Consider the following 18,698-nt stretch of genomic DNA (forward strand, 5'->3'; position numbering starts at 1 on the left):
AGCTAGATGGATGCTGGCAGCAAATGCTGAAGGTCTAAATGATCGCATATGTATACATGTTCTTAAATGGACAGATATTGTACTCGTTTTTAACCATGTGATACCTTTACATATGTGTCATTCTTAGGGTGTATATAACCTTTGACCTGCCAGAGGGGTGTAGCCTGGAATAAGCGCGTGCGAGCGTGAAACAGTTGTAACTGATTACCTGTGTGTGCTGATGTCCTGGTTGCACTGATGTTTGTTATGCTTTTAAGTTGAAGAAAGAAAGAAGCTACTTTTATGGTGAGTGCTGTCCATTCTTCTTTTAATACATAGCCCAACATTAAGAGTAAGCAAGCGCCAATCTGCTAGATTAGTAATCCTTTATAGAGTCTATCAGACAGCTCGATTATCGTGAAGCAAGGGGTTCGCTGGCGTAGTTAACGATGTCCGTGCAGCCCTTGCTGTATATAGTAAATAATAAAGTATATACATTACCTCTCTACGCACCCTAATGTCCTTCTAGCCTCTCACCGCAGCCGTCGCTGGCACAGATGAAGCCATCACTGAAGTGACAGGTTACTCAACCAATCACTGGCCGAGACTGGACAGTGCAGCAACCAGTAATTGGCTGTGCAGCCTGTCACTGCACAGATGGCTTCAAAAAATGCCAGTGGCAGCTGTGGTGGGTAGGGAAAAGCTAGAAGGACACCGAAAGCATGGAGAGGCAAGTATAAAGTTCATTATTTTACTTTACACCTCCCCCAGCTATTTGGCCGCACATCGCTGTTTAAGGTAGCAATGCTCAGCTGGCAGACGATGAGTTTTAAACATTTTAAAAGACAATGATTAGCTGATGATAGTTCCTTTGGCTGATCATTGTCTTTGTTACACAGGGTGATATCTGCCTAAATTGCCCCCATTCCGGAGATAATTGCCCTGTGTAACAGGTGGTGAGTGGCAGGGCCGGTCGCGGTTCCATCAGCATCACCCCAGCACCCCACCGAGAAGAGTCAGGTACAAAGTGACAATCATTGTGTGCGGGTGAAACCACACCTGCATACAGTTCCAATAGCTGCACAACAGAAGATATTTTGTGCTCTCCTGAGAACCCATTTAAGAACAGTTAGGAACAAGAGACACTGATATGGTTGGTATCACAGAAAAAAGCCCTGGGTGCCATTACCTTGTTGATGGAAATAACCCAAGATCTTCTTTCTGCAATGATATATGCAGTAAAAAGAAGTTACTGTATACTTGTAAGTAGGCTTACAATAGTAAAATAATGATACATTTATTACCAGAGACAAAGTTCCCAACTACATGACCCAGACACATCTGTCACTTTAAAATACTGGGACTCAGTCATCTCCTAACCAGCACTAGTGTGTGTGTGAATTCTGGTGAATTCGGGACACAGAGTTAGTTTAGAAAAACCCTTTTCCAACATACAGGTTAACTTTTTTTCTTTATTAATGTTAACGTTTCTTAACATCTATTGATATTCTGGTCAGATACAAACCCCAAGGCTTTTGACATACTTTCAAAAACCCACACCTCTTTCTCTAGAAGTCCCCTGGAGCCTCACCAAGGCATCCAGCACAGTGAATGGAACATCAGATGTGTGTAATGGAGAAACGTTAAGTCCGTTTTAGCTTGGCAGAAACTTATTTTTCTGTGGACGAGATCGGTTTAATTATTTATGCTTATTTCATTTTTAACACATATATTTGAAGTAGATATTACAAGATAGATCGGCATAAATGTTGGATAAGGTGTGTAGGACTTATTTAAAGATTGCTGTGTGCTCTCGCTGCAAAGCTCCATGACCTCTTCAACCGTGATGCGCTTTTTCCCCCCCCCCTTCACTTCTCAGCTACAATATATTCCCAAATATTCCCTGGTGTGTTCATGCAACCAGATAGCACAGAAAAGATGGTGAAAAATCCAAGAGCACGATCACAGGCAGATTTTTTTTTCCCATCGCCTTCATCCTGCATGAGGAGAGGAGCTTACACTTCAAATGAGTAATTGGATTTTCAGAACTGCAAGTGGGCTTTCTGTGCCTGTTCAGTCAAGACGGGGCCACAAGGTAATGATACATCTGCCACGATGCAACAACCTGGCACGTCTACTGTCAAGAGTTGAAATCATAAAGGAATAAGCTGTCGTTAACAGCCTCTTGCCGAACACTGGAGCTGTCAGACTATTGTTTTCCCTCTCCAGTATGGGGGCTGGTGTGGGCTTACAAAACCTGTCAGCTCTGTAAAAATAAGCTTTTAACCTCTGATTTTTCCACTTCTTTATTTTTATTACTTCGGCATCCTTCCATGGGTCTTACCGTACAAAAGCTTATAATTCCACATAGGCAATTAACGGAGCTGTTAACAATAGAATCAAGATGGGAAAATATAAAGCCTCATAAATGGCTTCCATCCTTAAAGAGCATTAAGAAAAAATAATTATAATTCTTCAACAGCTTAAACAGTATTTACTTACTAGAAATTATACCTTTCCTTAACTTGATTTTACACAATTTTATTTTTTTCCCCCTATACGATGGAAATGTATGTAATTAAAATTTCTACCGCCACAACCAAAGCTAGGGGTTCCTGACCTATCTAATGCGGAATTTCAATTAGATTGATTGTTAATAATAACGTGACTGTAGCACTTCAAAATAACTATAGGATGAAAACATTTCTTTTTGTCGTGCGTGAGGATTTCATTTCCATCAAAAAGTTTCTTGACGCTTAGAGATAATTGTACAGCTAAAAGCTGAGATAACTAGAGCTGTGCAAGTAGATTTACTTATAAATGTGTACAAAAATGTAGGAAAACCAATGAGACTCCATTTCCATTCGGAAGCAGGTCCCGGTGCTCTTCCTAAAGCATAAGTTGGCACTACAGAAGCAAGACATGTAGAAAACTAAAGTAGTCAACTGAGTTACTGATTCAGAGCTGCACTCTAAAGGGCCTTTTAGATGGTGCTGATTATTAACCAGGAGCATTGCTAGAAACGCTCCTTCGGACGATAATTGGCCCATGTAAAAGTGAAAGCGATAAGCCAAGGATTGGGTGTTTTCCTGCATCTTTTGTAATGCTTTAAATTTTATTCACCATCAGCCACTGATGTACCGATGTAAACAGAAGATGTGCGGTCGATAGCAAAGGGATATGCAAAATGATATGCATATATCAGTGCTGTCAGTTTCCAGATCACAAAAGCAGTGCATACCTTCTGCGCTGCTCTGTGTTCTGGCATCCCTGTACTCTTCGGCTGCAGAGGTTTTTTGCTGTTTTGCTGAAGATACGGAGGAGGCGATAGAGCAGAATGGGAGAGCTGGAGAGTAGGATGTGGAAACACAAAGCAGTGCAAAAGGTAAGTATGCACTGCTTTTTCTCTGGAAACTGACAGCATGTGTATATACATATCTGCAAACACTTACTTTAAAAAAAAAACGCCCAAACCACCTCCTGATTGACAGGGGGAGGGAATTGGAATGAATGATTATATATATATATATATATATATATATATATATATATATATATATATATATATAATAGAGAAAAGGTGATTTGTGCATGTTAACCCAATTTTTAGGTAGGTTTCTTGACCACAAGCCTAGACTCAGTTCATTAGCATAATTAATGTTTTGCATTGTTTAACCCTTAAATTTATAAAAACTGTATGTGTCTTATCACCTGTGCACCATAAAGCACTCACATTACATTAAGTGCTTCAAGTATCTTGTCTGATGGACTCTTTGGGACAGCGCTGACTTTTGCTAGTACCTTTTTTCTTAACTTTTTATTGTTTTTTAAGCTGATGGGGCAGAGCAGATAAATCAGTCCCTATGCTATTAGAGCATATGAAGGAAATAATAGGGACAAACTCCTATGAGCCACAGTAAAGGGGGACCTCAGTATAGAGAAGTTAGCACAACCATGCATTATTCCATGTTCACTGATGGTTTTACCACATGGCTGCTCAGGGCTTTCATTGCTGATAGCAGTGGGGGTTTCAGCAGCTGGAACTGCAGCAATCAGTTGATATGCGGTTTAAAAAGACACAGTAATATTTAACTGCTTATTTAGGAACAACTAGATACGGCCATACAGACAAAAGTATTTTAATGAATTCATGTTTCCTTCCAGACCATTAGTTGTATAACATTCATGCTCTACTAGTGTAGTCTGCCTTAACAAACATTTGTGAAAGAATGAGTTATCCTAAAAAGAATACTTGTGACTGGTATTGAAAAGTAGAAGCCTTTAGGACCCCCAGCAATTAAGCCACAAAGTGGGAACCATGTAGAACTAAAGACCACGTCACTGACTATGTGCATAGGTCACCAACACTCTGCTCACCGAAAAACAGAAGAGTTCTAAGCTTCCCCACTAGATGTTTCATGAAATGGATTTCCATAGCCAAGATGCCGAGCAGAATCTTGACGTCACCAAGCACACTTCCAAGCAGCGGATGGCGTGGAGTAAAGTATGTTGCTACAAGAGCATGGAGCAAAGGAAACATGTTGTGTGGAGTGATAAATCACACTTCTCTACGTCAACTGTAAAGTTTGATGAAGGAGGGATAATCCTGTAGGGTCGTTTTTCAGGGTTGGCCAAGAGCCCTTAGTTTCAGTAATGGGAAATCTTAAGGCTTCAGTATACCAAGACATTTGGGACAATTGTATGCTTCCAGCTTCAGGCTATGTTCACACTGCGTATGAATCAGTCCGTAGTGCGAACCGCGAATATACGCACATAGTTTTGAGGTTGATGCGTTCGCTTGAAAGTATACGATATACGGCCGCACAGTTCACACTACGTATGAGCTTACGGCCGGATCGTATATGGTGCAGTGAAAAATGAACAAGACCATTGTTTGAGGACTGAAATGTTGAAACTCACGGCCGTGGATTTACATGCGGTCCCGTATGGAGTACTTATTCCAGCCAAATTGAACTTGATTTTTTGATCCAAAAGGTTCTGTGTGGTTTACGGGGCTGGGCGAAGATTTCCAAGTAAATGACCTGCCTCAGATAGCTTCGAAACAAGCTAGGGAAGCATAACTGTACTACGGGCGTATGTTTGCGGTGCGTACGCATCCGGCGCATGTCGATTTTTCGCACGCCCGTAGTTTCAGCCGCACATGTACGGCAGCATAAGACCTGCGTATGGATTCGTACGCAGTGTGAACATAGCCTTAAAGGAAAAGTTTCGATTTAGCTCTTTTCTGCTCTGGCAGTGCACAGAGCAAGGTTCATAAAGTCATGGATTGAGAAGTCTAGTGTGAAAGAACCTGACTTACACAGAGCCCTGGCTTCAACCCTATCCAACACCTTTGGGATGAATTGGAACAGAGAATTTGAGCCAGGCTCTTATCGTCCAACATGAGCATCTCAGCTCACAAACGGAAAATTCCTAGAAGAATAGAAGCCAATATTTCACGCATTGCACTTTTTTGGATAACTGCCACTGCAGTTTTTGTGCCCAAGCCAAAAGGAAATCCAAATGGGATGGAAACTATGAATGGAGGACATATACTTCTCTTGCCTGTTGGATTTACTTCTGGTGTGGGGACAAAAATGGCAGTGGTAGTTTTAAAAAAAAAACTGCAGTGTGTGATTCTAGTGACTGCAAAGTGTGGACCAACTCCATAATATTGACTATAGATTTAGAATGTAATATCCTGAAAGCTGCATTGTATAATGTCTCTTCATATATAGTATATTTACACCAATGCCACAAAATTTGATATTTTATTCACATGACCTGAAGCAACTCACCACCAAATGTCATACATTTTTACAAGTGCTCATAAATGTGTAAAAGTTTGTGCTTTTGGGGGGTAGCCATTTTAAAGTTATGCAGTTAAGTCAATTAGTCACCGCTTCTTCTTTATTATTTCCTTATACATTAGTACTGAGAATGCTACTCTACACATAGGGAAGAGATTTCTACACTTAAACAGGAACACTGCATTATAAAATTCATCAGTACCGATGGCCAGGAACATGAAGGGCGAGAAGTGTGAGTTTGAAAAATGTAATATAAAACAGTGTAAGACACTACATTATTGAATAACAAAGAATAAAAGCCCAAATATTACATAAAATTCACTTACAAGAGCGTTTTAGAAAGACGTAGATAGAGTATATACTTACTTCCATTGCTTTCTTGATGTAAGGTATTTGTGTTCCGCTGTTTAGATCCTCATTTATTATAAGCCTTCTGGCCCACTGTCCTGCCCTGACCACTCCGCTGCCATGGATTAACACCAGCATTTTATCTGTATTTGTCATTGCATCCTTGCTCATAAAAATAAAACTCTTGGGTTCAGATTCCGTAGCATCTATCTAGAAAGGTAAACAATACACAAATGAAAAGAAGATTAGATAATCAATTAAATAGGGTATAGGTTATATGGGATGTAATAAATGTATATGCAAGTTATGCAGTTTAACAACAATTAAGGTAAAAAAAAAAAAAAAACATTAAAAAACTACAGCCAAAAAAAAAAAGTGTTACTTGTTTAAATGTTGCAATTCCAGACCACTACTAGGCCACAGTAGATCTTGACACTTACATGATAGGCAGAGAACACAGCTACCACTACAGTTGACCGATGCCATATTTCCTATGCTATCAGCCAAGTGGCCTATGTCCATGCTGCTTAATGGTGAAGTTGTGATGTCCAAAACCTTATTTAAATCAATTTTTTTTATTGTAGCCAGATACCAAAATATGTTTATTTTATCTGTTTCTATTTTTAAATTTTACTGGTCTCAATTTAATGTTTTTTTTTTGTTGTTGTTGTTTTTTTTATATTTTATGGTGGTAATCATCTTGACAGAGCTGTTTTTAACAGCAATCCCAATGGATACAGCAACAATGCTCAAATGTTGTGCCACTGACATGAATGGGAAACATTACTGGTGAACCTGATCTTTAAAGCAGCCCTATCAGCAGGTTTGAGCCAGTGAACATGCTGATCTCAGCCAGCCACTCTTTACCTTAGGATTGCATTTCTGTACTTTTTCCTGTGGTGTCCGGTATAGTGGTGCTTTTTGATAAATGCCCATATGCTAATCCATGGTGAGGCAATTGCTGATCAGTCACTAGCCTCTGTCCTCACACCAGGGCACTGGGAAACTTTCTAGTGTCTTCCCTCTAAAACACGTGTAATATCCATGAGACCAAAGCAGCCAATCATTGGACTCAGTGATGGTCCAATCATGTAAAGCATGAATGGCTGCAGTGGTCATGTGGATGTACTGCTCTTCAATCATTGCTGGGAAAGTAAACAATGACTGACAGTTTATTGCAAGTTTACGCAATAAACTGCTCAGAGGATAAAACTATTTTTTTGGTACAAAAGCATAAGATTTTCGTGGAGAATGTCACTAAGGCCACAAAGGCAATTACAGGGAAGATATATAAGATATAAAAAAATGATGATAGTGGTAGGGTCTGTTGCATTTGTTGTGGCGATGTCCGAAACTGCACCGATAATGGAGTAAAATTAAAAGTGTGATAGAAAACAAGTTAGAAATTGAGACAGTTGATGACCCCGGAGTATTTCTGTTGTCTGGTCTATCTAAAATAGAATGTTCCTCAGAGAAAAAAAAAGTGCTGCATAAAGCTCTATTTGCAGCAAGGATGTGCATCCTACGCAAGTGTAAAATAGCACAGCCCCCAGTTGTAGGGGAGTGGAGAAAGATGATGTATAGAGTTATTATTACAGATCAAGTATAGAGTTATTATTACAGATCAAATAAAAGCAAAGAAAGGGAAGAGAGTTCAGGAATTTAGGGAAATATGGAGTGTATGGATGAACGAGGAGGGTATTGACATAAGCGATGAATAGGGGGAGGAGTTTGTGGTGGGGGGAGAATTAATTTTTTCTTCAGCCATCTATGTGATAAGAGATAAATTTAAGAGACTTAAATGCCTGATGATTGTGAGCTGGAGGCTGGATCGGAAACCCCAATTTGAACAATAAGGAGCTAGATAGAGGAAGTGTGTGTGTGTGTGGGGGGGGGGGGGGGGGAATCTGGTCCCACTCTGGGTTGGAGGGGGAATGGGGTGGTAGTGGCCTTATTGGAGATGGGGAGTTGAGTTGGGCGCTGCCGGATAAGTCGAGGACCCATGATGTTTGATTGCCTACGAGTAATAAAGATTGTGTAGGATCTAATAGTTTAAAACCTTGATTATAGAGTATAAGGGGTGATACGGAGGGCCTTAGGTTAATTACATATGGACTTAGGCTCCAGGTTTAAACCCTGACCTTAGACGTAATATATTACTAGGGTTAGTTAATGGTAATAATGATACTATGACTCTTGAATTAAGAGGGCGCAACGATGGGGTTTAAGGGTTCATTATATATGCACTTTTGCCCCCGGAGCGAAGCCTCTTGTATGGACTTTGCATAAACATTGCTTCTTTAGACAAAAAGGGCATTGGCAATCTAGAGGGTACCTGGTTGACTGGTGGTGAACTGGCCTGACCTTACTGCTTCTGTGTGTCCGTGTCCTTCCGTTCTCCGTCCAAACCCAGGGGGGACAGGATGGTTCTTTTTTTATTCCTTTTTTTTCCTTTCTATTTTCCTCTTCCTCTGAAGTTAGTTTAATTACGCTAGGAGGATAATCTTGATAAAAGATGCATAATGTGATGAGGGGGCCCTCTGAAATAGTCTCCGGTAGGTTATAATGTTTCATGTGTTGTGATAACTTGTATAGTGGCTGATTAATGGTAGATGAACATTTAAATGAATGCCTCTGTTACTAGGAGGTATCTTTACTATGTGATTTTGGTTGAGTTTTGTTTTTTTTTGTGGGGAGGGGGGGGGGGGAGGTGGGTTGGGGAAAAATAACCTATTGTATTAGATTTGTGATATTGCAATGCAATTTTGAAACATGTTTAAGTATAAAAAATTTAAGATTTATAAAAAAGAAAAACAAACAATGACTGACAGACACTATCTCAGCATTTCAGCTGGAGCAGCATGTGTTCGAACATCCAATAGTTGAATTTGTAAAACTCTCAGACAAACCTGTCACACCCCGGGACAAAGTCCAGCCGACCCCCCGCTAGAGAGCCTTATACTTACTCCAGAGAACAAAGTCTCGATCCTGGAGCTGCTCCAGCTGTCAAGATATCACCGTCGGAAGATTGCCGCGCATCAGAGAGGGGTCTGATGCTCATAAGAGAATGATGGCTCCATTCATTCTCTATGGGCATCGGACTCATCTCTGATGCGCACGTGCTGGGGTTCCGACTGTGATATCTCGGCAGCAGGAGCAGCTCCAGGAGCTGGACTTCGTTCTCCAGGGTAAGTATAAGGGCCTCTAGCGGGGGTCGGCCGGGCTCTGCCCCGGCATGGGGGGGGGGCCACAGGTTCCATTTACATGCCACATAACCCCAACAGCTTTAACGCAGGCATGCTTTCAACTGTGAGACAGAATATATTTGAAAAAAAAAAATCATGTATAATTTTTAATTTTGTATTTTACTGCAAGAAATAAGTATTTGATACAATAAAAAAAAAAAAAACGTAATATTTAGTACAGGTCATTGTCATGCTGGAAGACTCGACCCATCTTCAATGCTCATAATGAGTGAAGGTGATTGTTGGCCAAAATCTTGCATGGCCCTATCAATCCTCCCTTCAATATGGCACAGTCATCCTGTGCCCTTTGCAGAAAAGCTCCCCCGAAAAATTATGTTTCCAACCCCATGCTTCAGAGTTGGTACCGTGTTCTTGGGGTTGTATTCATCCTTCTTCCAAACACAGCAAATTGAGTTAATACCAAAAAGTTCTATTTTAGAATCATCTGACTACAGGACCTTTACCCATGCCTCCTTTGGAGCATCCAGATAGACATTGGTGAGCTTCAAATGGCCTGGACATGTGCTGGCATGAGCAGGGGGAGTTTGCATGTCCTGCAGGATTTTAAGCCACAATGGGTCATTGACAAATTCCTCCTGTGTAATTCTGGCCTGATTCCTGAGCTTTTTCAGAATCATTCTTACCCCACAAGGTGAGATCTTGCATGGAGCCCCCGACTAAGGAAGATTGAAAGTCATCTTGTGTTTCTTCCATTTTCTAATAACTGTACCAACAGTTGTTGCCTTCTCACTAAGCAGCTTTCCTACTGTCCTGGAGTCCATCCCAGCCATGTGCAGGTCTACAATTATGTTCCTGGTGTCTTTAGACAGCTCTTAGGTCTTGGCCATGGTAGAGGGGTTGGAATGTGATTGAGTGTGTGGACAGTTTTTTTTTTTTTTTTAATACTGGTTACTAGAGATAAGCGAACCGGCCGAGGTTCGGGGTTGAATGAACCTGAACTCTCGGCTTCTGATTCCCGCTGTCTGCCCGCTCCGTGGAGAGGGTGCATACAGCCTGAGGACCGTCTGGAAAACTGGGATACAGCCTATGGCTATGGCTGTATCCCAGTTTTCCAGGCGGTCCTCAGGCTGTATACACCCTCTCCACGGAGCGGCCAGACAGCGGGAATCAGAAGCAGAGAGTTCATGTTCGTTCGAACCTAAACCTCAGCCGGGTCACTCATCTCTACTGGTAACAAGTTAAAACAGGTAATTAGTGCAGTGTGGAGTGGAGAGTTAATAACTAACGGGTCTGTGAGCCAGTATTCTTGTTGGTTAGTAGGTGATCAAACACTTATTTAATGCACTGAAATGCAACTGTGGAGCTACCATGCATACCCAATAAGAGAGGCTATGAATAAGAGCTGTGTGCAACAACATCTTGTTCTGTCCATGGATTTTAAGAAGCATTCAACAAAGTCCTAGTTTCATCCCTGAAGAACCCTGAACCTGTCTTTTCATGCACAAGAAGGATCCCTCCCAAACACACAGAGGTGAGCTGGAGTTGCTTATACCTTTTAGAGCAATTGGAGGAGCTGGATCTTATCAGTTTACATATGCTATTCATAGGTACTGCATTAGTTTTATTGTAGTGGCTAATCCAATCTCTATATAAAGTCAAGAACAATTTCTAGAATAATCAAAGTACTTCTATTTTCACTTTATTTGCTTAGTTTTTCCATTTTCCTTGTCTGTAACACACCAGATACTTTTCCGTCCAGCTCACCTTTGTCTTCCATCCCTTTGTTTCAGCTGTCGATGCCCCCTGGTTTTGCGCTTCCAATGCTCATTGAAGATTACAGCCCAGCTTCTTAACATTATTCTATTCTCTACACAACAAATTATTTCCTCTGACATTTTAAATTTCTCCATTTAAAAGTCCTAATTAAAACTTCATACAACAGCAATTTGTCTTTTCACTGTGGTAATTCATTAAACAAAGCTTTCACTGAGGAACGTCCATAAAGGTCAGGGCTGAGCACAACCTTGCTTTATCGACAAATCAACCAATAATGCATTTAGTCCTAAGAGCAGCAAGACTACATAAAGCAATTTGTATCTATTAAACCTGCACAGTATGATGTGGGTTAACAAACCCCTTGAACTTTAATCTGCTCTTTAAAACCAATATAGAAAACTTGGATGATCCAAGGACATTTCAACATAAGGAGGTCACTCCGTACATGCCACTTTGGTATTACTGATGTCATCCTATAATGGAATGTAAAAACACTAAATAAGCTTTGAAGGGGTTTTACTTTTTCAGGATAGTAATAGCAAAGCCATTTGGATGTTGCCTAGAGAAATATACAGAAGAATCAAAGAATCAAAATTAGATCTACTAACCAGACAGAGATGTGCTATATACACTCTACTATAAACACCCAAGTATACACCCAACTGTATGGTGGGCTCTCACAAATTTCACATTCGCATAACCACCACTAAATGGAGCGCTAGAAAATGTCTCATCCAGGGGGATAAGGTGCGGCCTTCTGTAACTCCAAAAAATATGGAATAAGTTTCTTCCTTCTTCTCCAACTAAGAATATAGAGGAGCACAACTTGAGCATGCTCGAGTCTGATGGGTTATCAGTAGAGATGAGCGAACCTTGAGCATGCTCGAGTCCATCCGAACCCGAACTTTCAGCATTTGATTAGCGGTGGCTGCTGAACTTGGATAAAGCCCTAAGGCTATGTGGAAAACATGGATATAGTCATTGGCTGTATCCATGTTTTCCAGACAACCTTAGAGCTTTATCCAAGTTCAGCAGCCCCCGCTAATCAAATGCCGATCATTCGGGTTCGGATGGACTCAAACCCGAACCCGGTTCGCTCATCTCTAGTTATCGGTTGAATACTGGTGGCTGAAGTTGGATGAAAAACTTGGAAACAGCCCTAGGCTTGACTGTACAACACTTTCCAGGACTCCCTAGGGCTGCATCCGCATTCTTCAACCACCAGTATTCAAATGCTGAACAATCAGACTTGATCGTTTCGCTCATCTTTACTAAGGACCCATTTATATTACATTTTACAGGTAAACTCCTAGTATGTGTCAGCATATGGGCAACAATGTATTTCAACATAACAAGGTGTACTCCTGGTGGCCAATTAAGTGTAATGGACCATACAGTCTACTAGTGACCACACTCAGTCCCTTTCCCAAATGTATACTGTTACTAAGCAGGACTCAAAACTGCAACAGTTTATCCTTTTGGATTCCAAAAATAAACCCAAAAAACACAAAACATAGGTTTGAGAATTGGACCAAACATAGTCACTATTTATTTTTTACACTTCTCCTTCTAAGAGCCATAACAGTTCCTGTCATGGGCAGAGGTGGCAGCAGAGAGCACTGTGTCATTTTGGAAAGAATACATCACCTCCTGCAAGACATACAGCAGCTGATAAGTTCTAGAAGACTGAATATTTTTGAATAGAAGTAGTAATTAACAAATCTGTATAACATTCTGGTACCAGCTGATTTGAAAGATTTTTTCCTCTATGTGTTAATGTCAGTTTTAACAGCTTTATCTATGCAGCTTAAACAGTCATCAGCAGAGATCATTCTGTGCTGAATACTATCAGTTTTGCACTATGCTTGCACTATATGGTTAAAGTATTAACTTCAATGGGACCACCTAAAGTACCAAGTGGTACACATCAGCATACCTTTAGGCCAATACGCAAACATACAGTATTAGGCTATGTTCACACTACGTAAAACTACGGCCGTAGTTCTCGCCTCAGAACTATGGCCGTAGTTTTGAGGAGTTGAACAATGCCTTATTTTAAATGGGATCCCAGCCGGAGTGTACACACACCGTATACGCCCCGGCCGGGATCCCATGCGGCGCCGGAAAAAACCGACATGTCAGTTTTCTGCAGCCGGAATTCAGTAAATTCCGGCCGCAGAAAGACCTGTCAGTTCAGACAGTGAAGCAAGCGGCTCCGGCCGCTTGCTTCACTGTGGGCTATGGGAAGCTCTGATGCGGGCGCGCGCTGATGTGCCTGCATCAGAGCTCCATGGCCGGAAAGATCACCCGGCCGGTACTTAAGTGCCGGCCGGGATGATCCGGGCTAAGACCGGCCGGGGTCACGGAGCGGCTGGGTGTTCACGTAATGTGAACATAGCCTTATGGAGACATGGCAGAAAAACATGTGAAATGGGGCATAAAAGTAGCAACAAAAAGTAGGAATTTTACTTCTTTCTTCAAAAAATACTCAGGAAAGTTGGACTCTCACCAATTTGAAAGATATGACCTATCTCTGTGATATGTTACAAAACAAAGTTGTGAATAGCCATTCAACAGAATAAAAAACACATCATGAAGGTTGCTAGATCAATAGGTGATATTTCTACATTAAAAATCACGTAGATTTGACAACAATTACCAATGTATCAAATGCATGAAGCTTGCTTTTTGCTTACAAAATAGTACAAAACGGTTTCCCTGCTACTTTTTGCATGACCTTCAACGCTGAGAAAGATCTGAAGTCGCACATACAATCAGGCAATAACAACAACAAGAAAAACAAATTCTGCAGGGCAACACATACAATACACTACATTACTACAAATGCACACGGATCCGAGCCGACCAGTTCAATAATTACTCTGCTGTTGAAAAGGCATTAGACTGGCTTTTGCTTTCATCTTTCCCCATTATGAGTATAATGGGTTATAAATCAAGGATCCATCTTTGAATGGTGCGGGGGAAGAAGGGAAAAAAAAAAATTCATAAAGGGTCACAGATTACTGGAAACATGAAGAGAAGCTACAAGGGAACTCCACAGAGGTGTCCAAGTGGGTTATTTGATGATAAACTCAATGTGACAAAGAGCAGGTTGAAAAGTCCAGACCCTCAAAAAAGAAGAATTTACATTTATATAGCATTGTCCATTTGTCTGGCTTTGCACAGCTTTAAGAACAGACTCTGTATTAAGAAGAATACTTGTTCTTCATGAAATCAGTCACAAGCACCTGCATAAGAACAGGGTTTCTTTATGGGAGGACTACAAGGCTGGAAATACAAGCTGCTGACCTCCTATTTCTTAGCTTTCTACATCCATCTTACGTCTGTATTGTTATCATAGAGCATTCTTGACCCTGCCCATAAAAAGGAAATAATGAGACGGCTGGCACATTAAAAGGGACATCGCTCTTAGATACACTGAAGCGTGTAGTCCAAAATCAAGTCTACTGAATTATGCCTGGGTCACGATGCCTTATATCTGGAATATATATTAGGAAATATCAGCATAACTACATTATGTGATTGCCAGTTGGATACGACCTACCAAAGGCAAGATGACACAGGCAGTCACTGTGAGGACGCGCTTTCCTATCATCGCAAAGTAAAACTTTGCCTTCACAGAGCGAACAAGTTCTTTATTAACAGCTGATGCATAAATGAGATTATAAATGGAGATTTAGAGTTAACATTTATAAGCAGGTTCCATTTAAAACTTTACCTACAAAGTTGCTTTCTTTATATTTTTACAGCAAGACTAAAAGTGAATGTGACCGAGCTGCAATGCCGGGAAAATGCAACAACACGCACAACCGCACCATATGGACAAGGGTTTCTTCACATTGGGAAGATTTGCTTTGGCCTTTACTTTTGGATGTCACATGTTCCGTCACTTAAAAAAAAAAAAAAAAAATGACCAGTAGAAAGTCTGTTGTGAATTTTCACCATGTAATCCACCCATATGCACTGCAATGGAGGAAATTTCAAGGTGAAAATTTGCATAAATTGATGTGTACACATCGCTCAATAGGCGCTGTGCATGGAGTTTAGCTGGAGTCCATCCTGATTTACATACTCACAATCATATGATCACTAGGTAGGTGAGCTGCTGGGTCCTAGTGTACTTAAATCAGCTCTGCAGAGTGTTGGGTTGTATTACCCCTGTAACTAATAAATATATAAGTACCAGTTACAAGGGAAATAAAGAATTAAACAACTGCATTATACAATTGAAATGACCCCTGAAGGTCTTTTATAACAATGGGGGCAAACGCTCAATATAGAAATGCCTAAGGCCCCATTCACACGTCCGTGTCAGTTTTTACTGTCAGGAAATCCTGATCAGGAAACCTCAAATGTCATCAGGAAAGTATCAGGATTTCCTGACAGTAATCCGTTTTTACCTTCAGGAAACCATCAGGAAACCATCAGGAAAAACCTTCAGGATTTTCTGATGAGAAGAAAAAAATAGGACGTGATGGGAGATGCAAACTGGATGGTCACAGCTTGCAGAACTACAACTCCCATCATGCCCGGCTGACAGGTCATGATGGGAATTGTACTTCTGCAGTCTGTGCCCACCCAGGTTGCAGGGCATGATGGGAGTTGTACTTCTGCAACCTGCATGGCCACAGGCTGCAGAAGCACAACTCCCATCATGACCTGTCAGCAGGGCATGGTGGGAGTTGTACTTCTGCAACCTGCATGGCCACAGGCTGCAGAAGTACAACTCCCAACATGACCTGCTGCCAGGTTATGATGGGAGTCATGATGGCCATCTCACCTCCGGGCCTGATGTAGCGATCGGCGGCGGCGGCGCTGCTCCGGTCGGTGGGGAAATCGGCGCTGAAGGTCCGGGGGGCCGGAATTGGTGATCCCTGGCGCTACTCCGTTCCGGAGGAGGGACGGTGGCGCTGATGGCTCGGAGACAGAGGCGGACAATGGCGGAGCCGGTGAGTTGCTGAGACGGTCCGGCGGCGGGGGCGGCTTGCGGCGGCGGGATGATCGGGCAGCTGGCAGCCCTGTCCCGATGTCCGTGCTGGGGGTCGGGGTTTGGGGTCGAGCGGCGGCTGATGTACGGTCGGGGGGGGCGGGGGTCATCGCGGCTTGGTGATCGGGCGGTGGTGGGGAGGGGGGGGGGGTCTTCCGGCGGGTTCTCAGTCATCCTGAATCACGGGCACTTTCCTGATGTACATCAGGAAAGTGCCCGTGATTCCGGCGCTCCCATAGACTTCTATGGGGGCGTCCGGGCCGGAATTCCGGACAAAAATAGGACATGTCCTATTTTTTCCGGATCTATTTTCCGGAACGGACACCCTTCCGGTGTTCGTGACCAATTAGAGTCTATGGGTCCGGAAATCCGTCCAGATTTCCTGATAGGAAATCCGGATGGTTTTTCCGGACGTGTGAAGGGGCCTAAGACAAAAAAGAAACTATTTTAAAGTTATCCTGATATTTATTGATTTATTATCCTGATATTAAAAAAAACAACCACAATCAATCAAAGTCCACCGTTCATTCCTCTGACTCTGATCTGATTGGTTGCTAGGGGTGACTGAGCCAGTTTCACTTTGCACCATGTTTGATAAATCACCCCCTTCATAGCCCCATTACACATACTGTCCACCTACTTTTGGACCACCCTGTATGTATTAACATAAAAAATGGTGCTAAAAACATTAAAGGTAACATGCAAGGAAACTTTATACGATTTGAATTCATATGTACTATATAAAAAGAAAAAAAAGAGAGAATAATGTCTGGTTACTGGTCCTGGAAGTGGTTAATAGTCATCGGATAAAAACAGTTTTTATTTAGTTCTAGTTGGTCTACTTTGTGTTTTGCGGTATATATGCTTAGAAACAAAAATTGTACCTATAAAAAAGGACTCACCGGTAAATACACCTTCTGTAGATCACAGTCTTTTTCCAATAATTCGTAAACATGTTTTGTAATGATCTGTCATTAGAAAAGCATAAAAAAAACTGTTATATTCCATTGATAACAAAACAAGTTATGTATTTCAATAATTTGAACAATTAATAACACAGGTTGATGTTCTGGTGTTGATGGTGTACTGTATTTTCCAAAGTTTTTCAGCACCTGCCGTATAAGGAGACACCCAGTGTATAAGATGACCCTTGACTTTTGAGAAGATTTTCCTGGGTTAAAAAGTAGTCTTATACGCAAGAAAATACAGCATGTTATTTTAAAAATATTTAAAATAAAGAAATAACTTTTTTCAGAGATTGTAAGGAACACATTTTTAGGGAATTTTTGCACTTATTGACCAGGAGAAAATGTATGTAGTAATTGTAGCCACTAGTGTTGCAGAAAGTTTGGGTTCAGCAGAGTTTGTCTGAATCTGAACACTCTGAAGTTGACTCCCAATGGCTGGAGAAGTTGGATGCTGTCCTAGGGAGTCCTGGAATACATAGATACAGCCACAGGCTTCCCGACCATGTCTGGTCAGCACAAGCAGTCGAAGGGTTGGCAGGTCCTTGTTCTCAAAATAGGTGCAGGTCTCACTATTAAGACCCCTAACAATGACATACCTTTAGCATATCATCATGATGAGAAAGGAATACCCCTTTAAAATTTTCATCATGGGTTAAGCAAACAACTAAATTTTGACAATTTTACTTACATCAACTACCAAACCCTATAAAGGTGTTCAATATGTTATTATACAAACTGTATAAAATGTGTTTATTGTAGACGCTTTTAGTTTAGTAATATATTGAATTATTTCCCTACCTATAATATACATAACATAGGTAAATACTAATAATGCCAATGTATTCATAGACAGCAGTGCAGCCTGTGGGACACTTACTGTCTCTGCCTCCCATAAGCTAAAGCTCCTATCACACGGGGCAACGAGAGGGAGCAAGCGAGTACCGACCTATCATGTAAGCGCTCGCTTGCTCCTCGTTACCCGCCTGCTGTCAAGTGCTGACAGCAAGCGGGTAAGAGCTGAAGGGGGGCTGTCTGGGTGATCTAGATAGTCTTGGCAGCTTGTAGAAGATAGTTGCGGTCTGCTACCGCCTCTCCTTATACACAGAGCGACAGCAGCAAATCGGTGCTATCGTGATTGCTGACTTAACATGTTGAAAAAAAAAAACGATCAGCCGACATGCTTGATCGTTGTCTTCTACTGCACAAGACGATTATTGGCCGATAATTACTTTGTGTAATGAGGCCTTAAGTCCTGAGGGGCAGAATAGAGTTAAAGGGAAACCATTGGCAGGTTCATACATACAAACCTGTTGATATGTACTTATAGCTGAAGAGTTGCAGATTCCAGCGCAGGTTTTTCTTATTTTCCTCTGTGGTGTAGTTTTTCAACATTCTGATCAAAAGTAAATCTATGTCTCTCTGTTCTCACTGGGTTCTCACATGCACAACAATAGCAGCAGAGCACTGTACATGCGTAAGATCTGGTGAGGACAGAAAGACGTAACTAGTTATGCATCTACTAATATGCACAAGTAGTAGGCGACATATGGGCTGGTGGGGATTAAATAGGCAGTACGGTGACAGGCTGGGGAACGCCCAAGAG

The 18,698-nt window shown here is 41.5% G+C and overlaps 1 protein-coding gene across 2 annotated transcripts in view; it reads right to left on the bottom strand.

The window, feature by feature from the left end:
* ARB2A (ARB2 cotranscriptional regulator A) overlaps window positions 1–18,698 on the bottom strand; it is a 356,477-nt gene that overhangs the window by 287,648 nt on the left and 50,131 nt on the right. For both annotated transcript variants that reach the window (XM_069962913.1, XM_069962914.1), the window contains 2 exons: window positions 17,030–17,095; window positions 6,156–6,347 (listed from right to left, as the gene is read on the bottom strand). In XM_069962913.1, the coding sequence (XP_069819014.1) occupies window positions 6,156–6,347; window positions 17,030–17,095 (258 nt within the window). The remainder of the gene's footprint in view (window positions 1–6,155; window positions 6,348–17,029; window positions 17,096–18,698) is intronic.

This window comes from Dendropsophus ebraccatus, chromosome 3, assembly GCF_027789765.1.
Source record: "Dendropsophus ebraccatus isolate aDenEbr1 chromosome 3, aDenEbr1.pat, whole genome shotgun sequence".
Taxonomy (NCBI): domain Eukaryota; kingdom Metazoa; phylum Chordata; class Amphibia; order Anura; family Hylidae; genus Dendropsophus; species Dendropsophus ebraccatus.